Here is a 27901-nt window from a genome sequence, read left to right on the forward strand (position 1 = left end):
TACTAGTTCATATTCCAAATCTAGATTAGTTGTTGTCTTGCATGCATCTATTGAATGTCCTGCTGGCAAAAAAAATCTCATGAACCTTCCCAACTGGCCATGTTAGCTAGGCATTTATGGGAATTAGAGTAGTACAGATAGTCCTTGACTTACAACAGTTCGTTTAGTGACCGTTCAGAGTTACAACGGCACTGAAAAAAATGACTTATGATCATTTTTCACAGTTGTGACCATTGCAGCATCCCATGATCATGTGATCAAAATTCAGATGCTTGGCAACTGGTTCATATTTATGAGTCCCAAGATCATGTTATCACCTTTTGCGATCTTCTGACAAGCAGAGTCAATGGGGAAGGCAATTCACTTAACAACCAGATTACTAACTGATCAACTGCAGTGATTAACTTAACAACTGAGGCAAGAAAGGTCATAAGGTGGTAAAAAAACTCACTTAACAAATGTCTCACTTAACAACAGAAATTTTGGGCTCAATTGTGGTCATAAGTTGAGGATTACCTGTACAGTATTTGGAAGGTTACATCTTGCGTATTGCTGATCTAAGATACATCTCTATGTTAGGATGCTTTTTGTAATGGAAAAGTAGTGTGAACTATTAAGCATATGTGGAAACTGAGATTTCTCTAAGATATGCTCTCATGATGTTATCTTTTGTGGATGGTATTATTATATTCACTGGATGACCTCTAAATGATCATTCTGGCAGCTGTGCTTGTGTTTTGTCAGATGGGGTCTGACCAAGACATCATAGATTGCAATAATAACCACCAATGATTTGATGTATTCTTTTATTAAAGTACTGTGAGCTAGCATTTTATTCTATCTCATGTTTAGCTTGTGGCTTACAAGGATTCCCACATTCCCTTTACAGGTATGAGATATGATGAGATGAGATGTGTTATATCTGACAGTGTACTTCCCCACCCCATCCCCAAATAACTAGATACAGGTAGTCCTCGACTTACAGCATTCGTTTAGTGACCGTTCAAACATACAATGGTACTGAAAAAAGTAACTTATGAATATTCCTCACACTTAAAGATCATTGCAGCATCTCCATGGTCACACGATCAAAATTCGGACACTGACACTGACTACGACACTGACTCATATTTATGACGGTTGCGGTGTCCCAGGGTCATGTGATCACCTTTTGCAAACTTCTGACTAGCAAAATCAATGGGGAAGCCAGTTTCACTTAACAACTGTGTTACTAACTTAATAATTGCAGCGATTCACTAACAACTGTGGCAAGAAAAGTCGTAAAATGAGGTAAAATTTACTTAACTGACTTACTTAGCAATAGAAATTTTGGGCTCAATTGTGGTCATAAGTTGAAGACTACCTGTATATTTCTACACAAGTTTGCATTTCCCACTTTTTAGCTTGGAATTTTAAAAAGTACTGTTCGTTCAGTTATTTTTCCCCTAAGGGCAGTGTCACAGATTTATTTCTTCAAGCTAATTGTCGAAATGTTTTCATATTATAGAAATCTAATTGACAGATAATATTCAGATAACAGAACTAGCGATTAACATGTGAAGGAGTTATGAATAGCAAATGTGTTTAAGTGCTATGTATACTTTGCATAGGTTTTACTCTATTTTAATACCCTGGTTTATTATATAGTGGGTACCATAAAGATCAAGTTTATATTATGCAGTGAAACAAAAATCTTGCAATCATCATGATAAGAATACTGTTTCAAGTGGAAAACCTTTAGCTTAAATGAAAGTAAGCTGTGTGAATATCTCCCCAACTTAAAGTGCTGTTCATCTCATATATTTGGCTGGAATCTTATTTATATAGGAGATTAGGAGAATAAATATTCCAGGTGGAACTGTCTCATGAGTCTATCAGCGTAAAGCTTGTACTTCTAAACTTAAACACCTACAGCACTTCCTATGTGTTGCTTGTATTGGCTACTAATATTTTCCTGTTATCCCTGTTAGTTTTGGCTCCCATAACATGGAAAAACCCACTGTATTACCAACAGTCGCACATGTGGAAAAAGCTGCCTCTGTGACATATTTCTTTTTTAAAAAAACAAAACAAAACAGCAGATAATTTATTTAAAATTGAAGTTAGTACCTTTCTTGCAACTTGGTGTCCTCTGGATGCACTTGATTTTGATTAGAGTAGCTGGAAATTATAGAAGTTGAAATCAACACAATTGGAGGGTATGAAATGACAACAGAACCAGCTATTTGAAGACCATGTCTAGGTAGACTGGTCCCATTTTTCTTTCTTTCCTTTTGTTGGGCTGTTGTTCTGTTTCATTCATTCATTTGGATAACGAAATGGAGGCAATGGATTCTTGCAAAACGTAAGGATTGGAAAATTTCAGTGCTTAATTGAGACAAGTCAGAAATGAAAAGAAATATAAGTACATGCTGTATAGGTAGTCCTTGATTTAGAACCACAATTGAGCCCAATGTTTCTGTTGCTAAGTGAAACATCTATTAAGTGAATGCGGCCCCATTTTACGACCTTTCTTGCCATGGTTGCTAAGTGAATCACTGCGATTATTACATTAGTAACACGGTTATTAAATGAATCTGGCTTCTTGTCAGAAGGTCACAAAAGGTGGTTACATGACACCAGGACACTGCAGCTGTCATAAATATGAATCAGTTGCCAAGTGGCTGAATTTTGACCTTGTGACCACGGGGATACTGCAACGGGTGTAAGTGTGAAAAATGGTCATAAGTCACTTTTTTCAGTGCTGTTGTAACTTCGAACGGTCACTAAATGAACTGTTGTAAGTCAAGAACTGCCTGAAACAGTTATATTTACATTGTTGTTTCGAAGAAGCAAATCTATTTGGAGTAAAAAATACTCTTGTGTATTGTGCAGCATTTTTTATCTAAAGAAGGAACCTGCTGTGGTTCTCTGGAGTACTTTGAGCCAACAAGTACTTGGTGGTGTAAGATAGCGAAGGAGCCCTGTAAATAATTTGAGGTGATAGCAATTTACTTGAGAGATGAGTGAGTTTTTTGGTTCACCTTTGAGCATGCATTCATAATAGCTAATATAAGAACCTTAGCTTGGTAACGATTAGATACATTTTAAACTTACAGTTTCAAATAAACTTTTAATGAAAGATAATTTATATATAGTAAGACAAAAAAGAATTGAAAGGATTTTTTAAACCATGTCATCAATTATTTTAGTAGAATAGAGAAACTATCCATGGTTGTGTACTACAATATTAATAAAAATAATATAAAGCTCTTTGAGGCAGCAAGCTCAGGAAACAAGCACCACTTGGTTTTCTGGAAATGTTATAAGGGTAATGCAATGGATTCTTGAAAGCTCACTAAAGCAATGTTTTCTACAAAATACCGTTCATTTAGATGTAGTTATTCAATATAGCGGATGAATGATACAGAAGACCAAGGACATGTGTTGTCCTACAGCATCTTGATATGAGTGCCTTTGCAGCATAGGCTTTAACAATATATTAATAGTTTCTGGATTAGCTTGTATATTCACTAACTGCTGTTATATCAAAATGAGACATGAAGCTCTGCCTCTTGATTTTTCAAAATGGGAATGATGTAAAAAAAACAACAACCCTGGTATAGTTATCCGGTTAATTTGAACATCACTACTAGGAGTGCTGAATTACCTTAAAGGTTACATTGCTGTTTATTAATACACAACTACAAGCAAATCTGGACTGTAACCTTCATTCCATCAACCCATGAAAAAAAACACCTGTATAGATTTCATTGGTATACTACTTTTCAATAATTGATCATCCTTCATGTGGAGGTATATCTCCATCAGCCTTCATGCCTGTTGAAACACTAATTGCGGTGGATTTGCGATAAAGCAAAGAAATACTGGGGTAAGATCCATATTTTAATTCAGAAGATTTTTAAATATAATTTTAAGAATATAAAAATTAAACCAGAGATGTTTCTTTAGGCTTAATGGACAAAGAACTTGAAAAAATCTGGAACCTTGCTCTCATATATGTTGATAGCAGCAAGAATGCTTTAGGCACAAACATGGAAAGATACTTTAATTCCCACTAGGACAGAGCAGTGGTAGTGCAGTGGTTAGAATGCAGTATTGCAGACTGGCTCTGCCCAGTACCAGGAGCTAAATCCTGACTGGCTTAAAATTGACTCAGCCTTCCATCCTTCCAAGGTCAGTAAAATGAGGACCCAGATTGTTGGGGGCAATATGCTGACTCTGTAAACTGCTTAGAAAGTGCTGCAAAGCACTATGAAGTGGCATATAAGTTTAAGTGCTATTGCTAAAAGAGATGGCTAAATTAAGTGCTCTAGTCCAGGGCTTTTCAACCAGTGGTACGGGTACCACCTGTGGTACATTGGCACCTGGCAGGTGGTACGCGAGCATCCTAGAAAAGTAGCGGGGGAGTGGAATGAGCTGAACCGGTGGCAGCACCACACATGCCTGAGCGAGAGATGGCTGGAGCTGCAGGGCTGTCAGGGCTCAGCGGAAGCGCCAGGATCAGCGCCAGGCTTCAGCTGGAGCTCGGCGCTGATCCTGGCGCTTCTGCTGAGCCCAGAAGAAGCACCGATCAGCTGGAATGTTGCAGCATCTCCAGGGTCTTGTGATTTACATTCAGATGCTTGGCAACTGATTTATATTTATGACGGTCACAGTGTCCCAGGGTCATGTGAAGTGACCAAAACCTGCTGCAACCACCCAGCAGACGAGGGGGAATAAAAACCAAACACACTCCACCCCCGCTGCCAATCCTCAATAGAAATGCTCACAACAATGAAAACCTCGGACAGGAGGAAGAGTGCCACCGGGCGGGCAAGCAGGTATCTTGCTCGACTGTGGCTTGGGGGGCATTTTTTTCAGTGCCATTGTAACTTCGAACAGTCACTAAGCGAACTGTTGTAAGTCGAGGACTACCTGTACTTTATCACTTTTTTCCTTTTTTGGGGGGGGGCCATCAAGTTTTTGACACCTTGCTAGGTGACTGGTGGTACTCGGATGTTGCCATATCCTAAAAGTGGTACAGTGGGTGAAAAGGTTGAAAAGCCCTGCTCTAGTCAAAGAAAAGAATACATCCAACTTTGTTTCTACTTGAAAACCACTTCCTGGTTTTGTGCTTGAGGTGGAAAAAAATGAAGCTTTGACTTTGGGTTTTGCTGATTAGATAGATTTGCCATTATAGAAATGGCTAGTACATATTAAGTATGTAAAAGTAAAAAGTTGAGGATATAATATTATTTTATTCAACTGTGTTAAAAAGAAGTCACTGCTTTTCTTTCTTTTTTCTCCTTTGCTTCTTTCCCCTTTTCCCTTCCCTATTTTCCCACTATTTTCATTTGTATTTTATATTTTTATAAGCTTAATATAGTTATTTAAAAAAATACTAACTATGGTTCCTATCTTACTTTTCCATGTCTCTTGGCTTTTTGTAACCAAAGTGGTTAATTTTGAACAGCTTCTGCTGTTACTTGCTAAAAGTGAATAAACAAGGTGTCAGGTGTTTGTTCACAAGAAATACCTAGAATTCTGGCTGATAATTTATCTCAGATACATGTGAAATTAATAATAGAAATATGGTCCTAAATATGTCAGGGATAGTGGCTGACAGTATTGCGTTATTGAATATAAAAATGATTATCTTGATTATCTTGCCTAATAGGGGAACTAGTTATTCCAGGATAATCTATCACCTAAATGAACCATTTTCTAGTAACTATAACTGTACATGTACAATTATTACAACAATTATTACAACATGCAGTTGCCTGCATGTAAAATCTGTGGCTTTGCATGCACACCATATCACATAATGCATGCATATGCATTATGCGCGTATACATAATTTCAGCATGAGTGGGTCCACTTCCCATGATTTTCTGCAGATGTTTGGTTTAGTCAAGAACGCAAACCATAGGCAATGTGATTTAAGTGTATTTGGAATTTTCAAAAGCAGCTGGCCATGAGAGAAAAAGGAAACGAGTTGGAAGAAAAAGACATCCAAAGGCCTCTACTGCTAGTGGAACTAGTTTGGTGGTATTTTGATTCCTGATAGAAAAGTAAATGTATATATGTTCATGTACATATTTGTGAGTCGGGGCTTTTGTTTCGAAGAGGAATCTTCTCTGTGGTTCTTCTGCTGCAAAAGATGGGTAAGACCAAATGGCATAATTATTGTTAGAATACTCCTCTGTGCCCTGTGATGATTCGAAAAGCTCTTGCACAGTTCACTGGTATTATTGTAGTTCTTTGGCTGCAGGATATTTGGCAGCTGTTGCACCCCACTGGCAAATCCTATTCATACTTCTTTTCTATTCACCACTGCTGTTGGAGAATTGATTTCTCCCTCCTCTGCTCTAACCTTTCCCAATTCATTTTGGATTGTTCAGTGTGAAACATTTTAATTTCATATCATAAAGCCATTCAGCTTTCAGCCTTTTCCTTTTTGTCTTTTTAACTTGTCACTAGGGTAACAGTAGAGCATGCTTCCTCTAGGCAATCAGCTTTATATTTTGCATGCTTAATGTTGCATTAAGTGCTTGCATTTTTGTTTAACCTTCTTAAATAATCTAAGCTCAATCTCATGAAGAACGAATGTGATGCCTCCTCCAAAACTCTCTTAAAATGTCAGAGATGATTGGTAAAAATCTGAAAGAGTGAAACAGAATATAAAGAAGGTCCTCTCTACATAAGTAATGATCTCCCCCAACAGTTAGACAGAAATGTAATGTTACACAACATAATTATTCATATAGCTTGTAATGCACATTACCTTTCTAGCATTTATAATTGGCAATAAAAATGTTTACACACCACCACATTAAGGATGAATGTTAAAAAGACTTAAATTGGTATTTATTATATTTATGAAAAGTATGTTTTGTGATCCTGGTATGAAATGATTGACTTCTTTCTCTTCCCCACATTTGCTCTCATCCTATTTTCCTTTTCTTACATGGATTTATGAAACTCTCTTTGGATACTACTAAGAATAAAATTAAATCAGTTTTCATGTCTCATAGACAAAAGCTGCAATGTCCATTGTTTTCTCTTTCTCTAACTACAAAAACAAGTAGCTCTTATATTATGCTTAGATAGAAGTGCATACTTATGAAAACACTAGAGACAAAGTTTTTTTTGTGATGCTAGACAATAAAATTGATATTGTTATTTTCTAAAGTTTTTTGCTATATCTTTTGGAAAGTATCTTAAAAATAATATAGCTAATATTGTTATATTTGTTTGCTGTAGTTACTCACATCCCACTGTTATTTTTTCCCTCAGGTCTTTTAAGTTAGCTTATAAAAACAATTTCTTGGGCTAATTTTATACGCTTTTATTCTAGTTCCTTGTTTAAATTAGAGGGAAAGCTACTTTGTTATCATGTCTGCCAAAAAGGGGTTTGGCAAGGTTTGTGACAGAATTTAGCCAAAAAAATCCAACATATGTAGCAGTTAATTTACTGGTAGCCCTACCCTCATGAGAGAGCCATTCTTACAGAAAAAGAATTGATTTGCAATATGATATTTAAGATAGAAGTAGACTTTTAAATGAAGCTTATGTCCATCACAGTCAACCATATTCATCAAAGAAATAATATAATTGAACTCAAACAATCCCAATCTGTTATCAGATGACAGAGCCTCCATAAATTCAAATTATTACTTTTTAATTATTAGTTCAGCTTTAAACCCACAATCTTACAGGAAGCTGTAAATCACCCACCCACCCTCTCTCTCTCTCTCTCTCTCTCTCTCTCTCTCTCTCTCTCACACACACACACACACACACACACACAGACACTGTGTGTGTGTGTGTGTGTGTGCTCGTGTGTGTGTGTGTGCACTCTGCATAAATGGACACAAACACAGGTCCACATCGTTATTAAATGTGAGCTCTTGGATCTGTTTCCATTTCATTATTGATAGTTTGCATTTTTTTTCTCTCCCTCTTTTATACAGTACCCAGACATGCTCATATGATGCACATGTGATTTGCACTCATGCTGCTTTTCAGCTTGGTTAGAATTTGTTAGTAACAAGCACTTACGTATATTGGAAAAAGATACATTACATACGTATATTGTGCCAAGAAGCACAAGACAAGTAGAGAGATGGAGAGCAGTTTGACAAAATGATGAGTTGCGAACAAATATTTGCACTGATGGAGTCAGCTCTTCCTTGCTGTTGTTCAGTGATCGTGCATCTTCAAAGCCATTTTACCCCACCCAGCCCTTTTTAATAAATGTGTACCTATTGATATTTAGAAAATTGTTTAAAGAGACAATGTAGATTGTAGCAAATGACACAGTACCTCTTCATTAAGATTGTTGGTACAGATAGAAAGTTTATGTAAAATGTCCTTAACATTAGTATCTCAGTATTAATCCATTTTTGACACTTTCTTTTTATTTTTGTTGATTACCTTTTTTAAAAATTAATCTTTTTTTCTGTCAGCTATACTTTCTTTTTACACTTCTTGTCCAACCATGAAAACTGAATAGGTCTCAAAGTTACAAAAAAGACAGCAGTTCTAAAAGCAGTTAAAATCAGCTTTTGAATGGAAGTTATTTATATTTGAATGAATCAAATCATATTGGACTCATGTTGAAAAATTATTTAAAAATCCCTCTCCACCTGAAAAAATAATGTACAGTTACAGATACCAAATTCCAGTTATTCCAGAAATTACTCATTTATAGGCTAATTGCTAACTGTAGATGAATCTTTGCTTTCTCTGAAAAAAGCAGGGGTGACATTTTCCTCTTTCTTTTTATTTCGTCTTTATGTTATCTCACATCCTTCATCAATATTTGCTTTTTATAAGTTTTCTTTAATTACCCTTTGTCTTTAGCAGCAGTACATCATGTCTATGAGGAATGCACATAATTTGTATAATATTGCCATATAATATATTATAGAAAGCTCTGGGGCATAGGTAGGCACAGTGACACAGCTTTATAAACAAATTCAGAATGTTCCTTAGTATACTTAACTTCCTTATTTTGAATTGATAGCGTTTACACCAGGGGTGTCAAACTGCCGGCCCATGGGCCGGACGCATCCGGAAGCCACGGCCACCCCATTGCCGACAATGGCAAAACCGTCCTGATATGTTGCGCGACGTCACGTGACGTTGCGAGTTTGACATGTCTGGTTTACACTATTCCATTGTTGCTAATGTTTTCATTAAACAACTCCAAATGAAATAAATTTCTCTTCTGACAGGAATCAAAATCCAGTTCTTAGATACTCAGTTGTAATTCTGGCCCCAAAGATATCTTGAAGTAGATTACTTTGGGATGGGTTGCAGTCTAGACAAGAAATAAAGTCAATCCCACAAGCCCTGTATAAGACCAAGTGAAGAACTGACTGAGTGGCAGACTGCTGGAAATGACTCTGAAAAAGACTTTGAAGCTAGATAGCAGGTGATTTTAAAATGTTTGTAAGAATCTAATTGCAACTTCCATTTTGTGAATTGAAACATTGTTGATTCTCTATATCAGGGGTGTCAAACTCAATTTCATTGAGGGCCGTATCAGCATTGCGGTTGCCCTCAGGAGGCCAGGTGGGTGTGGCCAGGGTGGGTGCGGCCTATTGGGTGGGCGTGGATGGAGTGGGTGTGGCCTACTGGGTGGGTATGGCCATCTCTACATCGTTCGTGTCAAGGGTGCCTGTGGGGGCCCGGGCAAGAGTGGGACAGATCTGAGGGTCTCTGGCAGAAGGGGGTGGGACCGGGGCAAGTGCCAAGGCATGGTGCATTTCTTCATTCCTCACAAAGAGTGGTGCAAATGTGCGTGGAGCCTTCTTGGAACTGTTGAAAGGACTGTATTGTAGACTGGAGATAGATGATGGAGGGATACACACATATCTGTAAAACTGTGGCATGGTGCATTAAGGCTAACAGAGAATAGAGATGCCTTAGCAGCTGAGTCATGGGATCTGAAATAATGATCCAAAGGGCCCTGGGTTGTCTAGTTCCATCTATTATTCTGAATTGAATGATTATCAAAGAGTAATATCTACAAATGTAGTGAGGTTTTAGTTTGTTTCTAAAAGTAGGAAACAATTAGACAAGAGTGGCTTAATGTCAGAGAAAGAAACTTGGGTAGGATCCACCTTAATGGATCAAGCAGTTAAAAGTGGAGATGGGAAGTTTGTGCCTTCAGACTTACCACATTCTGTTAAAGATTTCACAGTAGAATTGGTTCATCTTTTCACTTTTACTGTCAGATTTATTGAGATGGCTGACAAATATGTTAGAATTATTTTCCGCATTGTTCAAATACTATGATATATTTACTTTTCCTCTTTGTTCTTGTTCACCTATTGAGAAACCACCTAATCTTGAAAACCTTATAGTAAGCAATGCTTGTATGTATGTATGTATGAATGAATGATCTAGACAAGGGAACAGAAGGAGAACTTATCAAATTTACAGATACACTAAGTTGGCAGGAATAGCCAACACCCCAGAAGATAAGTTCAAGATCCAAAAAGATCTTGACAGACTTGAACACTGGGCCCTATCTAACAAAATGAAAATCAAAGTAGATAAAAGTAAGGTTTTATACCTAGGCAAGAAAAACCAACTGTATAGATACAGACTAGATAAAACTTGGCTTAGTGCCAGTAACTATGAGACGGAACTTGGAGTTCTAGTGAACAATCACTTAAATATGAGCCAACAGTGCAGCAGCAGCCAAAAAAGCCAATGCAATCCTTTGCTGTATTAATAGACGGATAGAATCCAAATCACACGAAGTTCTAGTATCACTTTACAAAGCCTTAATAAGACCACACTTGGAATACTGCATCCAGTTCTGGTCACCACAATATAAAAAAGATGTTGAGACTCTGGAAAGAGTGCAGAGAAGAGCAACAAGAATGATTAGGGGACTGGAGGCCTGTAATCATTTAAAAATTTAGATTTGCCTGCAGTATACAGAGCTCTTATTTCAAAATGAATCCTCAATGCCTTTCTCTGTAACAAGAAGAGTGCTTGAGCAGGGTTGGAATAGAAGACATCCAAGGTCCCTTCCAGTTTTATTATTCTATATTCTATGTTCTATTCATCAAAGTTAAAAGTTCCATCCCAAATATACAACAATAGTTACCACAGTTCTGCATTTGTTTTCTGTGTGCTGAATACTTTGTATAATATTTGTGTGGGGTGCTATAATAGTTTTCAATTCAGATATCAAAGCCAAATCATTGTTATTGAACTAACTTCAAACTATTGCTTGATATCCTGATTTGATAGTCTTTTTACAGATAATGATATGTGAGTTTACGTAGCATTGGCATTAAAAACTAAATCTATTTTGATACAACTTCAGAGACCTGTGAATGTTGTAAAAAATTGCTGTGTCAATAAAAACATATGCTCATAGTTACTTGTTTTAAAATGTGTGTGTGTGTGTGTATGTATGTATGTATATATATATATATAAAGCTAAACTCTACAGCACAATTTGGTTATGTGTTTCTTCCTTCCTGTTTTCTGTAATCTTCTTTTTGTCTTTGAGCTTGAGAGTATAGGAAAATGAGAGTCAGTTTTGTAGCGAAGGCAAAATGCTAGAAAAATAGAAACAAAAACTGCTTTTAATTTTTCTACAATGTTTTAAACTGTTATGTGTGAAAACACTGATAACATTTAAACAGGAGACCATTTTTCCTTTGTTTGGCACTCAGCTTCTGTTTAATTTTTTTTCATCTTTTCATCAAAAATTCTGTGTTCTGTATAGCTGTAAAAGATGTCTTTGGATTTGAACTTTTAAACAATGCTGAAATTGTTTTGTCTTTTCTGCCATAAAATGGGTGGTATGTGAACTGTTAAAAATTTATTTGCCTTTATTCCCCTTGCCCTTCCCGTTAAAAGAAAACCACAATTTTTACGCTAGATCTAAAGTTTCATTAAAATTGCTTATGCCCTGTCCCAAGCATTTTAAGTGGGCCATCTGTCTAAACATCTCTCTATTTTTTTTTCTGATCATTTCCTCAACTTATTCATGAGCCATGGGAGGGCTCCTTTGTAGTCTCCATGTAGCTGGTTCAGTCTACCCCCACAGAATACATTGATGTGCTTGCATAACATTTCTTTTCACAGTCCTGGAAATTCTCTGAACTTGATTCAGATGAATGGCCCACTTTCTGAAGTTTTTTCTCCCCCATCCCCTCCCCCCCTTTCTGTTGTAAAGATTAGTATTTAGAATTTGTCCTCAGTGGCTAGGAAATATAACATATTTATTCTTGATCACTTACAGGCCTCCAACTGTGAAAGTTATGATGAAAGATTTCTTAATTATTCTTTGACCATTGATGTTGTTTAAAGTCAATGTGTCATTTTTATTTAGCGGCTGAAATAGGTAATTGTGCAGCAGGAAAAAATAGCTTCTTAGTTTAGGTGAGTGTTATGCAAAATTGTTTTTCAGTGCTGGGGTTGATTTGATCTTCCCTGTGAATGTAAAAAAACAACAACGTATTAAAGTCATTATGCTTTCTTTGTTAACTAATACTATAAAATTTAATGAGACATTTCTTCCCATAACTCTTAACATCTTTTAAGTATCATCTACAGTGTTGCAAATGTAGATGAGAAAATCCCTCATTTTTTTCTGCAGATCAAATAAATTCACTTCCTATATGGAGGTTGATTGGTGACTATCAAAGCTTAAATAGAATAGATACTTACCATAATAATGAATGGAGTTTTCATTGTTTGGACTGTTACACAGTTTAGTAATAATGTTGGGTTTTATATTATTGTATTATATTTATTGTTTGGTAATGTGCTTTTCTTTAGTATTTAAGTAACACATAAATATGTTGGATTGAGACAGCAGATAAAACTCTCATTTTATGTTTATGTTTATTTACATTTGTATACCGCCCTATCTCCCTTACGGGACTCAGGGCGGTGAACAGGCAATAATAAAAATCACAATAAATATCTATTCTAAAATCAAATTAAATAAATAAAGGCCTGCTCTAAAATATATGTAGAACACTGAAGTTTGTACCCTAAACTGCTGGTCCACGGGCTGGATGCGTCATGCTGAAACCGCACCCACCCCATTGCTGGCAATGGGGAAAAAGTCGCAATATGTTGCGCGATGTCACGTGATGTCATGAGTTTGATATGCCTGCCCTAAACCATTTGGTGAGGAGGCAAAAATGGAAGAAATGGACTATTGTAATTGTATATGTGTATTACAAACTATGTATATGTGATATTTTCCTTTCTTTCTTTTGATAACCTGCATTAGTAACTTGATCAGTTGTGTCTGGAGTGTCCAGGGTGGGAGAGTGGAGTGAAGGGGCCTGCCGAGTCCTTTTTAGAGCTGCTTGTTCACCTTTGATCCCCACCTACCACTCAGTTCTTACCTGTGGCTCCAAGTAGCTGTAATACACAGAGTGGCCATACCTGGTAAACTGTCTTGGCAAATGGACCAAACCAGGTGAGAGTAGCTGGTGGGTTTCCAACCCTTTGTGAGGCAGGGAATTTGTCTATCCCAGCGTAAGAATTCTGGCCCTGGCAGATTGAGCAAAGGAGAGCAATCAACAGTTGAGTGGTCAAGAATGCAGGCTCAGCATGTATAATGGAGTGCTAAGAGCACAAGAAAACAGACATCTTGGTCATCTACTGCAGCAGACGAGGTCCCCAGCTGTAATGGGTATCCATGCCACTGCATTAAAGTTTCTTCTTCCAAGAAAGTGGGATTGCTTCTGTGCAATGGCTGTTCCACTTAAAAGTCTATCACACATAACTTTGTACTGTGTAATTCAGCTAAGTCCAAATATAATTCATTAAGTCCTATGGCCTTGGGGAGTGTGAAGCAACAGAATAGAATAGAGTAGAATTCTTTATTGGCCAAGTGTAATTGAACACACAAAGAATTTGTCTCCCGTGCATAAGCTCTTGGTGTACATACAAACAACAAAGGATAAATCATGATCATAATCAGAAAATACAATCATAAATAATAAGATACAACACTCAGTGATAGTCATAGGATACTAAATAATCAACATAAATAATAATAGGATACTAATAAAAGCAATCAACATAAATCATGAGATAAACAACAAAGTTATAGACATAAGAAGCTAAGGAAATAGGTAACAGGAAAGACAAGAAGGATAATAGTAATAGTAATACAGCCCTACTAGGTGATTTGACATCCTAGGGCATAAGACAGCGTTGTGAGAATTGGTTGTTTAACAACGATAGCATGGGGGGAAAACTGTCTTTGTGTCTGTTGTTTGCGTTCGGTATGTATCAAGAAAATAAATAGAAGAAAACTCATATTCGGAGCTTGAAACATCCACATATTGCTGGATAAAGACAAGGTGGCAAGGACAGAAAGACAAATAATGTTCATAGCAGCCAAATTTTGCTGCTATTGCATTTATATCATTGCACTTAGTTTGAGCTTGCAGATGAGAGTTCATTACAGAAGGCTGTGAATGGATGGGAATTTCTATGAGGACATGGAACAGATTAATTGGAAAATCCCTACCAGTGACAAATTTGTCATTTTAGGCAACTTCAACACTAGGATGAGGACAGAGAGGGACAATTGGAATGGAGTCCTTGGGAGAGATGAGGTAAGAATACTAAACAGTAATAGCTTGCTGTTTTGAGATGTATGATGAGCACAACCTATGCATTACTAACAAGATGTTAAACTTGCAAACAAGTATAAACAATCTGGATACATTTCAGGTCCAAATACTGGCACCTACTTGATTATGTCATAGTCCTTTTAAAAACATCATCCAACCATTCATGGTACTGAGTTCTGGATAGATCACAGTCAGTGGTTCAGTCGGTACTCAACCTGCATATCGATCTTTTACAGCATAAGCAACCAAGGACTATCAGTATGACTTTTAGCATCAGCAGATTTTGATATTTAGGTCAAGCCCAATGTTTTCAAGATGTATTTAATAAAAAACTCTCCAACAATTTACCACTTGTGAAAATCTGTTCTAAAATGTGGATGCAGTTTAAAGATGTGATCACACAGACTGCAACGACTCAGACTGAAAACTTGGATGCAACAAGATTAGTTTGATGAAAACCACAAGATCATTTAAGCAGCCCTCCAGGCCAAGAACCAGGTCTGTACAGATTGGCAGAATGGCTCTTCATCTGTATCAAAGAAAGACAAGTTTAAACCTGCAATCCAAAGTAAAAGTGGAATTGCAAAAAATGCAAAGAAAGGCTGAGCAGGTGAAATGCTATGCAGACACGCATGCCGCCAGAGAGTTCTTCAGTGCAATATAGTCAGCTATGGTCCTTCTAAATCAGAATGCCCCTTGTGTCATCTGATAGATTGAGCCTGATCAAAGACCAGAAATGATTGAAAAACCACTGGGCGGAACGTTTTTCCAATTTACTCAATAGGCTGTCCACAGTTGACCCTGATGTCTTACAACAGATTCCTCAGCAGCCAGTCTTGGATGCCCTAGACCTGCCTCTCTCTGCTGAAGAAATCAAGCAAGGGTTCTCACAGATGAACTCAAATAAAGCAACAGGAAAGGATGGCATTCCTGCTGAGATCTGCAAAGCACTAAACCCAAAAACTTTACAGATATTTCAAGATATCTTGGAAGATATTTGGTTCACAGAGGAGATACTTGATTCTATGATGCCCTTCTGGAATAAATGTCTCTCTCTCTATAAAAATAAGGGAAGCACATCAGGCTGCAGAAATTACAGGGATATTTCACTGCTGTCCATTGCAGACAAGATACTCCCCCACACACATTCTCAGAAAAGAAAAGAACCTCTCAGAGAGTGGTTTTCAGCCAGAATGGAGTACAGTAGCCATGAAGCAAGTCCAGGAGAAGTGTGGCAAGTAGAACAAGCCTTTACTCTGTCTTCGTTGACACGACAAAGGCATTTATCACTGTATTCAGGAGGTTGTCTGGATTGTCCTATTATGGATGCCGGAAGAAATTTGTGAAGTTGATTCAGTTGCTCTGTGGTGGAATGAAGGATAGGTTCTTCACTGTTATGATATATCATCTGCATTTGCCACTTCCAGTGATGTGAAGCAGGGTTGTGTGCTAGACCTCTTCAATCTTTTCTTCACTTGCATCTTGTCATGTGCTGACCAGGGTCTGAAAGAGGGAGTATACATCAAGTACCTACTGGACAGCTCTCCTTTTGACCTTCACCACTTGAACACATGAGGTGCCTCCATGTGGTCATTCAAGAAACCCTTTTTGCTGATAACTGTATGCTCCTGGCATGTAAAGACAGTGATGTATAGTCGATACTAAACAAATTCTCAGATACTAAGCTTATTGAAATAGAACATTAATTGCTTGCATTTTCTCTTGCACTCATTCATCTATTACTCAGCAGTCTCTGGCAACTAAAGTGGACCAGTACAAGAATGTGGCATTTTTCAATCTGGACAAAGGGGGCTCCAACTGGGATTTTTTTTTATTCAGGTCTTTCATAATTTGCTGGTTGTTTAAATAAATTGCATATTGCTGACTATTTAAATGTTTATTTCTCCTGCCAGTAGTTTATTCTTTGGGAATCACTCCTTTTATCTTGATATGCAGGCATCTGATAAAATGAAGATGTGTCTTTCTTATTATTGGGCTGTCTTTTCTTATATTAATGGTAGTTCTAATTCTTATAGAAGGAAAACTCTTTATTTTTATCAAATGGGAAGCTCAGAGATAGGGGAACATATTGTTTCACCCTTTCCATCCTGTTGCCATAAGAATAGAAACCAAGAATTCAAGGCAATTTGCACCTCTGAGAGAAAATCCCAGCTGAAACCAAAACATCAACTGTCCAATCTTCAAGAAGATCCACCTTTCCTAATGTTCAAAAGTTGAAAGAATGGGGAAGAGGTCCAAACAGCAATGATAATCATAACCCTCAGGTAATTGTTAAACTACGAACCTCTGAAACTAAATAACAACCAACATATGAATTTTATAAAGCACATCCCATCACTTTGTCCTATCATCTAGACAGCTTCAGGAAGAGAAACATTGGCTGATTTCAGAGAAATTAAACCAGTGGCATCCACCAAGAATACTTGATCTTCTTGATCTGCTGTGTGATCTACATAATGTCTAAAAATAACAGCAAATGAAGAGCTGTTCTAGACCTGAAGTCAGCAAATTAGTATTCAAGAGAAACGTTTTACATGCAAACATCACAGTCCTTCCAGGAGTAGCTTGATACGTTGAAACTACTGTAGAAGCCTTCTCCAACATGTCCACATAAAAGCTGTACTAGTGAACTCCCTACGAATATGCGCTTTTTTCTTTCAGCTTGTCCATGGCTCCAGATGGTTGATAAAGGCATTACTGCTCACACTCTCATGAAGGAGAAGCTGATCTTTGTGATTACCGGTTCAATCAAACACATGATGGAGGCTCACTATTCCTTAGCAGGATGTATGGAATTTAAATCTGTATGGATTTAAATCTTGGGAATAGAGTCTGAGCATGGATGTATTGTGCCAGAATGTAATATGGTATGGAAATTTTTTGCAGCAGCTTCTAGCCTTCAGATCAAGCCTTGTGATTCCGAGTAGAAAGTAGAAACTGCAAACACCCTCTCTTCAGAAGGTCCTTTTCCCCCTGAGGTCAAGGGGCTGATCTGAAACTGACAGCTTCAGACAGGACTGCTCAGTTTTTATGTATCATATTAATATAGTTATTTTATGGCCACACCTTTTTGTCTTACTAATAATAGACACATTGAGTAAAACCTAATAAATTAATACTTGACTGGTTGAATAGTTTATAGACAATAGGGTGTTGGCAAGAAGGTAAAATGTCTTGCAGATAGAAATCAGTATTTTAATGCCAGTAATAAGGAAGATACTATTGCTGAATGGTAACAAAACTTCTGGAAATGAAGGAAGTTGCATAAACACCGGTCCAACTATGTTTCTGAAATACAATTTAAATAAAAGGAACGTTCATTGCTTCCATTTATTCCAATGTAGCAGTCACAATTATCTTAATGCTTGTGGTAAAACCAAGCAAATTGAAGAGATTTTTTTGCCTGAAGAAAATGTTTTTGATTTCTCCTGGTAACATACCATCATTACCATTGCTACTTTTTAAAAAAATCTTCTGTTACTTTATTTTAGCAGATATTGAGGAAACCTTCTTCCTAAATTTCCTCAAGCAATCTGTCTAGCTCAGGGTTCTATTTAACTGACAGTTAAATAGTTTGAACTGTTCTGAGCTTCCAACACCCCTTCCAACAACCCAGCAGTGATTGCATGTTGGGCACCTGGTTAACTAGCCTGCATTTATGGCCATTTGCAGCATTTTGCAATTATGTGACTGGGTTTTATGACAGTTTTGTCAAAAAATGGAATTTACTTCCAGTTTTCAGCAAAACTGGCCCATAGTGAACCATTGGTTGCTTAAAGACCGCAGCTACAGCCATCAAGTTTGCTTAAACGGGACATAAAATCGAGTTGCTCACATGGGCAACCCATTTTACAGCTGTCATGATGTGTGACCAAGCTCCATTAGAGTAAGTCATAAAGATAGTCATCGAGTTACGACACAATTGAGCCCAAAATGTATGATGCTAAGTGACACATTTGTTAAATGAGTTTGCCCCATTTTATGACTTTTCTTGCCAGAGTTGTTAAGAGAATCGTTGCATTTGTTAAGTTAGTAACATGGTTGGTAAGTGAATCTGGATTCCCCATTGACTTTGCTTGTCACAAGGTCACAAAAGCTGATCACATGACCCCGGGACACTGACTGTCATAAATGTGAACCACTTGCTAAGCATCTGAATTTTGATCACGTGACCATGGGGAATGCTGCAACAGTTGTAAGTGTGAAAAACAGTCATAAGCCACTTTATTCAGTGCCACTGTAACTGAACGGTCACTAAAGAAACTGTTGTAAGTCGAGGACTACTTGTATGTGTTTTAAACTGAAGATATAAGGAATTGTAGCTTAGATTTGTCATGAATCTACTGTACTGAACAATTAACCTTGCATATTAAATTCAATAAAATTTGATTTATCTAGGATGCTGAGTCTTTTAAATCTATGAATTTGTTGTTACAGTTTAAGATTGATTGTTTTATATACAAATTATAGTTTTAATCTACATACATCAAGAATTCAGTTCCATTATTATTACTTGTTTGTTGTCTAAGTTTATGGTTGTCAGGAAGTTTTCTTTTATTATTATTATTTTTTTTACAAAAAAAATATTGAATATACAGTTAAAAAAACAGTGGACATAATACAACTTCCCTGGTTTAAATTAGTATTAACTTTCTTTACATTATAACAAAATATGCATGTAGGATCTGTGATCTTTTTAATAAGCGTTCTTTCAATCATATACATTGTGGTGAAATAACTTTCAATTCTATCTTGTAAGGAATACTAGTATAAAGTTTTCTAAACTATCAACTTATCAATCAACATTCGTCCCAGCATTCCTCCTTGACTCTAGCCATTTATACACTCCATTCCAAATTTCAAAATAGTCTGTTTCAGTTTTATTTTTAAGCTCTAATGTTAACCTATCCATTTCCGCGCAGAATAGAATTTTATTTATTACTTCTTCTTCAGTAGGGGTTTCTTTTCTCTTCCATTTCTGAGCATAGGCTAGTCTCGCTGCAGCTAGAATATGCAGTACTAAATATAAAAATCCTTTGCTGGATTTCTCCTTGGTAATCCCTAATAAAATAGTTTCTGGTTTTAATTCAATTTTTTGTGATAATATCTCTTCCAACCAATTTGGGAATGCCCAAAATTCTTTAGCTTTTGGGCATTCCCACCACATGTGATAGTAGGTCCCTGGTAATTTTCTACATTTCCAACATATCGATGAGGTTTTTTTGTCCATTTTTGCTAATCTTATGGGGGGAAGATGCCACCTGTAGAACATCTTATATAGATTTTCTTTATAGGTGGTGGCTAACGTTAGCCTCTTATTCCTATCCCATAATAATTACCAATTATCTAAATCGATACGATAGCCAAATTTTTTGCTCCAAATTAGCATTGTATCTTTAACTTGTTCTTCTAGCATGTCTTGTTCTAATAAATATTGATATATCTTTTTTATCGTTTTATCTTCTGTTCCTAGTAAGATTTTATCTAATTCTGTGTGTTCTAATTTTATCCTGGGTTCTTTTTTATCTTTTCTGTATCGTGATTGTATTTGCAGATATGCCCACCATTCCAGCTCTATGCCATCTTCTAATAATTTTTTCCTTGTTTTCAATTCTCCATTCTCATCGACATTGGAGATATTTATGCACCCAAAATTTATGAATTTGGGAAGGGTAATTACATATAAAGATAGTCAGGAAGTTTCTTGATGACATATCTTCCTAAATGGGATTAAGTTCACCAGGCTTCCTTTTCTATAGATGTAATTAAGAAAAATAGCACGGTATAGGATTATTTGTAGTATTTGTAGAGAACTGAAAAGAGATAGGCTTCTGGTGTAATGAAATCACTAAACATATGTTGAGTTATAACAAGGGCATACAATCACAGGAGAGGAACTCAAGGAGAAAAGTGGGGCCAATTATGATAATGAACAGGTAGCCAAATGAAAAGGATGGAAGAGAGCATAGGGTAACAATGTGAAATTATGATTAGCATGGTAAGCAGCTGGCATAGCCTAAAAATTGTCAGATGTCTAGAACATCACAGCAGAATGCACTTTAAGGACAGTATGAAAGGACAAACTCTTTAATATGATTGTAAAGGTAGTTATTGAAAAATACAAAGTTTGCATTGGGAGACTAGTAATTCCCTGAAATTTTTATTTTAGGAATCTTGAATATTACTGATTTGTATATTGAGCTAAACTCATTTATATGCTTCTTGTTCTTTGAAGTATTTCTTTCCAGAAATGTATTCAAATATTGCTTCTTTTTCTTAAAATTTGTAATTTGATCTGTTTTCAAAGACCCAGTGAATTTACAGTAAGGACTATTGGAAAAATTATGTATATTTCTATATTTTAACACTGAAAACCATTACTGCAATTTTGTTGCTGTTTTTATTAATAAGAAAATAGTTCAGCTTGTTTATGTTTTAAGATAAATCCTCAGCAGGAGCACAATATTTCTGACATTGCTTATTTACAGAGCAGCTCTAACTCTCAGAGGAGAATTAGAATGTAGATACACCTGCCCAGAAGCTGCCATTATGTCGTGTCAGACTAAAGTATTTAGGATCTTGTTTCAAGACTGAGTATAAGCTTCCCTCACAAATCTGCAAGACCAAAGACTGTAACAAACTTGACCCCACCCCCCCAACTAGCATTAGTTGAGTGGAGTTTGAAGAAGCAGATTCATCACTTTTCTCTTTACAATTAAAAAGCACTAACTTAGCCAGCTTAATTAACCAAATTGATATTTATAATATGTTACCTTGTTTTGTTTTAGGATTTCCCTTGCCAAACCTAATACAAAAAACTGGGAATTATGTGTCCAGCTTGCAGACACAACTCATTCAGTTGTAGCTTCTTATCAAGAATCCATTTTCTTCGTAAGTATTCTCACTGTTGTAATAAATAGCATTTTGTAATTGTGTGGTATATTTGATTAAGGTTCCAAGATTTAGACTGAAGAATAAAAGCATCTGAATAGTTTCCAGAAAGGGATATTTCTGTTGATCTGCTTTTAGGAAATCAACTATAAATCTTGTTGAATTGTAAAGTATATCAAGTGTTTTTTGATTTAAGGTTTTAGATCAATTTCATCAAAAGCATCTTATGTAATGGAATGTAATCATCAAAAACATGTCAGAATAAATGTACATGTCAGGCATGAATAACCAGGTAGTCCTTCACTTACAATAGTGTATTTAGTAACCAAAGTTACAATGGCACTGAAAAAAGCAACTTATGATCATTTTTCACACTTATGACTGTTGCAGTGTCCTCATAATCACACGATTAAAATTCTTGATAACTGACTCGTATTTATGATGGTTGCAGTGTCCCAGGGTCATATGATCACCAATTGTGCCCTTCTGACAAGCAAAGTCAATGGGGAAGCCAGATTCACTTAACAACCTTGTTACTAACAACTGCAGTGATTCACTTAACTGTAGCAAGAAAGCTCGTAAAATGGGGGCAAAATGCACTTAACAAATGTCTCATCTAGCAACAGAAAATTTAAGCTCAATTATGGTCATAGGTTAAGGACTACCTGTATAGAGTTCAAACTAGCTACTTTATTGTTCTATGCCTATTTCACAGGAATCTTCTCAGATTGGCAGACTAGATAAATCTCAAATGCATTCAACAAGTTCATGCTAATTCCCCATTTGAGCCCTCCTCCCACCTAGGACATTTGCTCTCAAATAAAAAAAGGTGTTTCAGAATGCACATGGGTTAACATGTAGTAACTCATCATCTTGTGGACCCTCCCCAATCCTTGCCACAAATCCCTTGCACCCTTGTGCCCTTCCCTATCTGGCAGGACCTATTTGCCTGCTTGCGGGCATCTGGTATTTGCAACTTCCTGTCTTCCGCATTGACTTGGTTGTCGGGAGGTGGCAGGGGCTACCAAATATTACTTGGCAACATTAATTCCAGTCCCAATTGTTATCCTAAATCAACTACCTGTATATGTCCTTCCTCAAAGTCAGTTCCTTAATTTGCAATTATTCTATTCATTGTGAGCTCTATGGGCTACCCTGATCTTTCAAGAAGCTAATTTGTAGAGAGAAATTTGGCTTTGAAATGATGTCAACATACTTTCTTCTTGAGATTATTTACAGAACAAATATACTTTAAATTTGGAGCAAAATTAATAGTAAAAGTTAAAAACATAGATACATATAGTTGTTATCTATTGTTATTACATACTTGAGTACAACAGCTGAATATATATAATAAACAATATATAAAAGATTTAGTTCTTAGAATTATACTGTCCTATATTCTGCTCCACAGTGGAGACTCTTTAGTGAGGAAAAAAAGAATAAATATAAATAATTGTGGAGTGCCCTCTCCCAACTCAGTTCTGCTCTCTCAGTATTGGTTTGGTTTATTTTCCTCTTTGCTGTATATATCCAGTGGTGAGATTCAGCCGGTTCGGACCACTTCGGCAGAACCGGCAGCTAATTTTTTGTTGCCCAGGCCCAGAATGGACTTCCAAAAGCAGCATCCACACAGAGAACTAGTTGTTCACATATTTGAATCCCCCACTGTATATATCTCGCAATGGGGAAACTGGAAACATGCTCATTTTGGTTCCCTCCTGATATTAAATATCTTGGGAATAATTTTTTTAGCTCCGTGTATCATACTTCCAACTGTTTAAATGTCAAACAGTTTTGCCTTAGAATTCAAAGTAGTTTTTGCTTTTTGCTTTTGTCTTTTTACTGTCTCTTCAATCACACCTGGTATGTTCTGATATGGAACGCGGAGGAATTATTTCTCAGTGAGTTTACTTCCAACAAGCTTTATATTGCTTTGTGGCTGGAAACCAAAATGAGGAACAGTTATAATTGCAGATACAATCTAAGGAAAAGTTTCAGATGCCATCTTACCACATCAGGAAATAATTCACTGCTTTTATGAAAGCACCAGCATGAAATAAAATTTAAAAATTAAAGTTATTATTTATAGCTTGAAATAGTTTCATTGTGATGTTTTGCTTCAGGTAATCCATTTTGATTAGTTGACAAACTTGTATTTTCTCCAGCAATATTTAACACATTTATTCCACATATATATGTAGAAATATTTTCTTTTGAAGCACATTTTGTTTCTAATTTTTCACACTTACCATATTATTTTGAAATCTTACGTCCACTTGCATTGCTTTAGTGACCTTGTTGATTAAATGCACCTTCTAACCATAATTGTTATTTTTTCTCATCTTTCTTTACTGTTGTTCTTTAAATATGGATCTTAGTCCAACCTTGTATAAGACCTCCTGTTCGCATTAGAGGGACTAAATGAGTGTGAGGAAATAAATATACAGCCAATCTTACACACTGAAATTATATATTCAGAATCATTATCCTGAATCTTATCAGGATATATACGGTATCAGGGGTCTTCAAACTTGGCCCTTTTATGACTTGTGGACTTCAACTCCCAGAATTCCTCAGCCAGGCATGCTGGCTGAGGAATTCTGGGAGTTGGTCCACAAGTCATAAAAGGGCCAAGTTTGAAGACCCCCTGATATATATGGTAGGTTAGAAGATTAGAATTTTATTTGGGCAAGATTGATATCAGGTCCAAGACCAAAGACAACACACACCAAAATCCAATTGAGTCCAGTCTGTTATTTGCTTCCACCTAAAGGACAGAATATTATATAATACACTGACACACACACACACACACTCTCTCTCTCCTCAAGTGCCTAGAAAGACAATTAAGGGTAATTGTTTTTCATTTATCCTAACCAGCTCTCTATTTTCTACTATATAAATTATCTCCTTTTTTAAATTGTTGCCCCAAGTGGTTTTTTTCTGTTTATTTTTCTTATCAATTGTTCTTATGGGCATATATTGGCATAATTTTAGATGATTTGGTATTAATTCTAAAATACGGTATGTTTTAAAAATACTGGAATTCTGGGACATTTAATGAAAGTGAATACTTTTTTTAATCTCTGTACATTTCTGGATTCTACTGTGGAGCTTCAGTCAGAATGTTCTAGAAATAAGGAGTGTTTGGTTCCTTCCTTTCTAGTTCATATGGCCAAGGGACATGGCTCTTGCTCATGAGGAGTAGACCTCTAATTAATTAAGAGTTCAGCTCATTCAATGAAAATAATCTGTGGTAAAATGTAATTTTAAAATTCTTTTATTACTCTTTGTTTTATGTCTTTTGGGGGTTAGTAATGTTTATTTTTCTCATTAGAGGAACCAAAATGAGTTCCACTCCATGCCATTCCTGGCTTATGGCCATAGACCCATTTTTTAGGGAAAGCTTTAGCAGTAGAAGCAAATAGCTTCTGATGGTTATTCCTAATGTATTTTGAATCTTGCAAGAAGATATTGTTTTTATTGCTAGGTCCTTTAGTTTCAGGTCCCAGTGTTAGCAAACATCTGAACTCTGCTGTAAGCCCACACTGGCTATGCCAATCGTAATGTTTGGCATCACTGAAATAAATGAGACACACATAATTGCACAGTAGGTAGACTGTGACCATCTGCTTTGAAGTCATAGCTTATAACCGTGAACTCCTGCTGCTGGTTTGCCCATACTCAATTATATCTATTAGCATTTCCATGATAAAGTTGAAGTACCAGATATAAATCTGCCAAAGAAATAGTTAACTCTCTGTATCCTGAATATTAGCTCTTCATTTTTAACTGTTTCATTGATGGAACATGTCTGATGTGTGAGCTATTTCATCTTGTTATGGGATCTCTGAAATCTGCCCAGTGGGGAAATTTCTCAGAATTATGCTGCCAAAGCTTGCTTTCTTTGCTCTAAATTTCATTGCCTTTCTCAGGGCAAGACAGGCGTATTACCATGACTTTAATGTGGCTCTTAAGGCTTTATAGAATGAAAAGAAAATAAAACTACTGTACTGACTAGATGTGCATCAGCTGTGACTAACTGTTTTGATGTAGCCTTTTCAAAAGACTAGAGCAGAGCTTTCTTTTTTGAAATGTGTAAAGCAGTGTAGACATAGTTTCTCAGATGGATCTAATTAGTCCTTCATAGGGAATGGTTGCCTATTTGTTGCAGCTGAATTCTCATTGCATTCACCCATAACTAGAAACACCTCAGTTCAAACACATTTTTTTCAAACAAAAAGGGGTTTAAGGCTCCATGTTTTACTGCTTTTTGATGTCTGTTTCTCTTTAACAAAGAGAACCTTATGTTTATACAACTGTTGTTATTAAGAAAGCCCAGCTTTGTTGAAGAACTCATCAATATCTGACCGTTGGTAAAAGTAGAAGATGTTGATATACTAGGTAGGGAAGATCAGTTACATGTTTCTCACACAGTAGGCTCATTTATGGAGACAGCCTTATAGTAGCTGAATACAAATAACACACATCTAGTCAGATCAGATGTTATGACTGTTGCCAGCCTCTAGTCCATTCTTTCTGATGGCTGGCTGGGAGAATTCCAGGAGTTGAAGTCCACATATCTTAAAAGTTGCCAAGTTTGAGGAACACTAATCTCTCACAATAGTCTTTCCCACTCTGGTCACATTTAAAGTAAAGATAGTGGAGTTTGCTTCTAGGATCTTTTTAATGAATGTGTGTGCTTGTAATGTAACTTCGACTTGAAGTCTTAAGAATCTGCCCCCTCATGAATAAAAGAAATGAAGCGGAATCTGGCTTGAAGTTTCTTTTCAGCTTTTTCATTCCAATTTTTTTTATACATATCATCAGTTTGAACCTAGTTAAGAAAAAAACATCTAGGAAGAATTACTGCTATAGCAATTGCTTTGGTGAAAGGGGGAAATTGCTGCTATAGAGTTGATTTGGCAAGAGGCGTGGCCATATAAGTAAAAATAAATACTGAAGGAGGAAAAAGATCAGCTCTTCATCTTAGGCTCTTTCAATTGCACCATGTACATTAATTTATGTGGAAATGAGGAATATCAGTATTTAAATTTCTGATTGGTTTTCATCTTGTAATCTAAGTTAAAATATCAAGACTCATATTCAGGGTGGACCTTTACCCAAGATTGCTTTGATTTCTCAGCAACATCTGAGCATCTGGAACCTAAAGCTTCCAAAAAGACACAAGAAGATGAAAGGAGTTTGTACTTGATTTTTCTAAAAAAAAATAGAGCATAGTGTGTGCTGACCATGATAAATTTCACATTTATGAGAGAATTTTGATAAAATATCCTTTTTGTGATTTATTATCACAGTATTTAAAAAGAAGAGAACACTGTAGTGATTGAAATTCATTCTTAGCAGTTTCAAAGCCAAAAACCTCACTTTTTTTTCCCCATCAAAGCTCATTCTCTTAGAACAGTATCTATTTTATGAGTATGAAATTTTCCTTTTAACAAAGATCTGTGAAATTACAGAAAGGTCAAGTATAACTTTTAAAAAAATAGCCTTTAATACTCAACAGTTTCATTTAGTAGACACCTTCTTACATTTTCTTCATTCTGTAAATAAAGCATCATGTAAAGTGATGTCAGAAAAGTCATACTGATCAGATTAGATCACGGGTGTCAAACTCGCCACATTATGTAATGTGTCGTGATGTATTGTGACTTTTTTTTGCATTGCTGTGAGCCTCCATATGATGCAACCGGCCCATGGGCCGGCAATTTGACACCCCTGGGTTAGATCATCTAATATTGCATCTAGTCTTCCAAATTGGCCTGCCAGAAAGTTTTTTTTATAGAGATAAATGATCAGCTTATAATAATACCTTGTTCTCTGATTCATCACCAGATTTTAGTATTCAGAATATTACATTTGAATTTAAAAGAATACTTAACTACTATGACTAATTATCATCAATAGATCTTTTACATGCAGTGCTTTTTTTTTAATGATCTGGGACCCCAAGAGTGCATTGTAATGATGATGCATAAATTAATTTTATATTATTTTAATTAACTTTCCTCCTTACAGCCAAGCCATTTAAGAAAGTGATCATCCCTGGATCATGAACAGTATCAACTGTTTTATATGATGAGGTACTTTTGTTTTTCCCTAAATGTGTGGCCAATTTCAATAGATAATTTTCAAATTTATTCTTTTCAATCTTTTCAAATGTATTCAAACAAGAAAAACAAAAAAACAGTTGATGGCCTCTCTAAAACAGAGCTACTGCCTAATTTTTAACAGCATACTTAATCAAATTAGTATTGCATTTGTCAAAATAATTTAGGTACAGTCATACTGTCAGAACCGTCCTGGCTTGTTTTCCCAAACAAAACGCCAGCAGACAGGAA

At 36.2% G+C, this 27901-nt stretch overlaps 1 protein-coding gene across 1 annotated transcript in view; it reads left to right on the top strand.

Moving 5' to 3' along the window:
* The window catches only part of PCCA (propionyl-CoA carboxylase subunit alpha), a 233974-nt gene that overhangs the window by 124268 nt on the left and 81805 nt on the right, over window positions 1-27901 (top strand). The window contains exon 19 of the mRNA XM_015827965.1: window positions 21434-21536. Coding sequence (XP_015683451.1) covers window positions 21434-21536 — 103 coding nt within the window. The remainder of the gene's footprint in view (window positions 1-21433; window positions 21537-27901) is intronic.

This window comes from Protobothrops mucrosquamatus, unplaced genomic scaffold (genome assembly GCF_001527695.2).
Source record: "Protobothrops mucrosquamatus isolate PMUCROS unplaced genomic scaffold, P.Mucros_1.0 scaffold_218, whole genome shotgun sequence".
In the NCBI taxonomy this organism is placed as follows: Eukaryota; Metazoa; Chordata; class Lepidosauria; order Squamata; family Viperidae; genus Protobothrops; species Protobothrops mucrosquamatus.